We start from the raw sequence: 2,155 nt of genomic DNA, 5'->3' as shown, positions 1-2,155 counted from the left end.
AAATGATAAACATTTTGAAGATAACAAATGAATTACAGTACGGTACATGGTGAGGAAAGGTGCCTGGCTTCTCATTGATGGATTCAGAGACAGGCAATAATAATGACCAAGTATAATAATGACCAAGTATAATAATGACCACGTGCAGGCTGGGTGATGGTGCCGTCCTCTAGTCCTCTGTGAACATCATCCTCACCAGGTCTGATTTGAAACACTCCTCCTCAATTAGCTTCTGAGGCTGAAACAGATGATGGAGGAAAAAGACCCCAAACTTATACTTAATATACGTTTTTTCATGTTGTATTTATTTATCTGAATATACTGACAGTGAATATAGACAGGAAAGGTAGGGGGAGAGGATGTGTCAAGAGGGCATTTGGCCAAACTGGAACCTATACCAACACGGGTAGACAGTATGTGTGCTCTGAGGGCAGAAGCAATAACTACTAGACAACTTATTTTATCATCATAGGCAAGTCATTATAATATATTCAAAATCCAGAGACAGGGCAAGAACGTAACATTTTATTCAAAGCATTCTTCATAGCTTGCAAGTAAGAACGTCATTGTACTGCCACACTTCTCTGTATCCCAGCATATGCTGGCAAGCCATGTACATACTCACCGTGCCATATCGCAGCAGAGTGGGAACTCCACTGAGCTTCAATGTCTTCTTGAACTGATTGTTGGGATCCTTCCAACTAGCGAAAGATAAAAGGGTGTATTCAGCAAAATACATGCAGAAAACCAAGACATTTAGTTAGTTCAAAATTATAGCCTAGTTCAAAACAGAGCGTGGCTGTTTCTAATATGCTAGCCCATGGCATAGTGTTGATAATTCTCTTTAATATAATAAAGTCACTTGCAACATCATGATTTGATCAACTTAAATGATGTTCCATTTAAATGATAGACAAACAATGCTATGAAATGTGAACATGTGAATAAAAGCTGTGATCTTACAAGGGCCTCTCTCCAACCTGACAGTAGATGAAGACAGAGCCCTCAGGAAGGTGGGACATCTCTGCTCGAACAACTGGCTCCGCTGGAGGGGAAGAGAGGAGCTTAGTTAGACATGTGTGTTGCTGTATGACAATGTAATAAATAATATCTGCCCAAATGTAGGCAAATAGCACACAGTTAGAACACCCCTATCCAGAGAAGCACACCACAGGGTAGTTCAAAGACTCTGTAAACCTACAGTGAGTGCCATCAATGTTGTATGGATGACAAAGACTGCTGGGGAAGACGGCAGACAGCTAGGAAATGTCATGTGCACAGCTACTAAGTACAGTCAGGTATGGAATAATAATAACTCATTACCTTTGACACAATCCGGACACCAGCTCATCCCCTCATCGTCTTTATTTCCAGAGAAATATGCAAAAATGTCCTTCCCTTTTCTGTCAGACACTGCTTTGCAAAATTCATCATAACCATGAGCCTTTACTTCCTCGTAATGAGCCATATGGTTAAATCAACGAACAATCTTGAATTGCACAAATGAAGCAAGGCCGCTAAAGCGTTTGGCACAAGAGCAATCTTATGTGTGGACCCTGCTCTGTGATGTCTTATAGTTTTAATAATCACGAGCACTAAACAGCATGACAAACCTTCCTTCCTGAGTTTTAAAGTGACAGTACATACAATACTTTTCTTACAGTTGTTTTCATGGTTGTCTCAAGGCTTTACCACCAAAAACGGTGGACAAAGATCAATACGATAAGCTACAATTGATTATATGAATTACATTTGTTTTGTTTTTAAAGGCGAACCTTTGATTTATATGATGGTGTTGGACACTTTCGCTTTCCGTAGATTGAACATACCCCCACTTCCTTTTCCGTTTCACCAGGGCGGTGCTTGTTGTTGTCATGGCGGCCTTTCAAACTGTTTTAGGAAGATTAACGAGCTAGCTACTAACTCATCTGTTAACATGTATTCCGTGCAATGTTTTGTTTAGCTGTGGTTATGAATTAAACTAGCAAATACACATGTATAGATAAGAACGACCTTGGTAGCCAGATTGTAAACGGCACTGTTGGTCTTATGTTTTGATCAACATCAACACTTCTTTGCTTGGCAGATGACCTAGTCAACTGGCTAGTTAACAGCTGGTTAATAACAGTGTAACCTTGCCATCATGAGTTCAAAT

General features: G+C 40.0%; 1 protein-coding gene across 1 annotated transcript in view; it reads right to left on the bottom strand.

Moving 5' to 3' along the window:
* txndc17 (thioredoxin domain containing 17) overlaps positions 1-1,565 on the bottom strand; it is a 1,999-nt gene extending 434 nt beyond the window's left edge. Inside the window, exons 1-4 of the mRNA XM_080526866.1 lie at positions 1,324-1,565; positions 964-1,045; positions 626-701; positions 1-238 (exon numbers count right to left, since the gene is read on the bottom strand). The exon at positions 1-238 is cut by the window's left edge and continues 434 nt beyond it. Coding sequence (XP_080382992.1) covers positions 170-238; positions 626-701; positions 964-1,045; positions 1,324-1,468 — 372 coding nt within the window. The 5' untranslated portion in view covers positions 1,469-1,565 and the 3' untranslated portion in view covers positions 1-169. The remainder of the gene's footprint in view (positions 239-625; positions 702-963; positions 1,046-1,323) is intronic.
* Between the last annotated feature and the right edge of the window lie 590 nt (positions 1,566-2,155).

The sequence above is a fragment of the Nansenia antarctica genome, assembly GCF_963989245.1.
Source record: "Nansenia antarctica genome assembly, chromosome: 3".
NCBI lineage: Eukaryota > Metazoa > Chordata > Actinopteri > Argentiniformes > Microstomatidae > Nansenia > Nansenia antarctica.
This window is presented reverse-complemented; position numbering and strand designations above follow the sequence as displayed.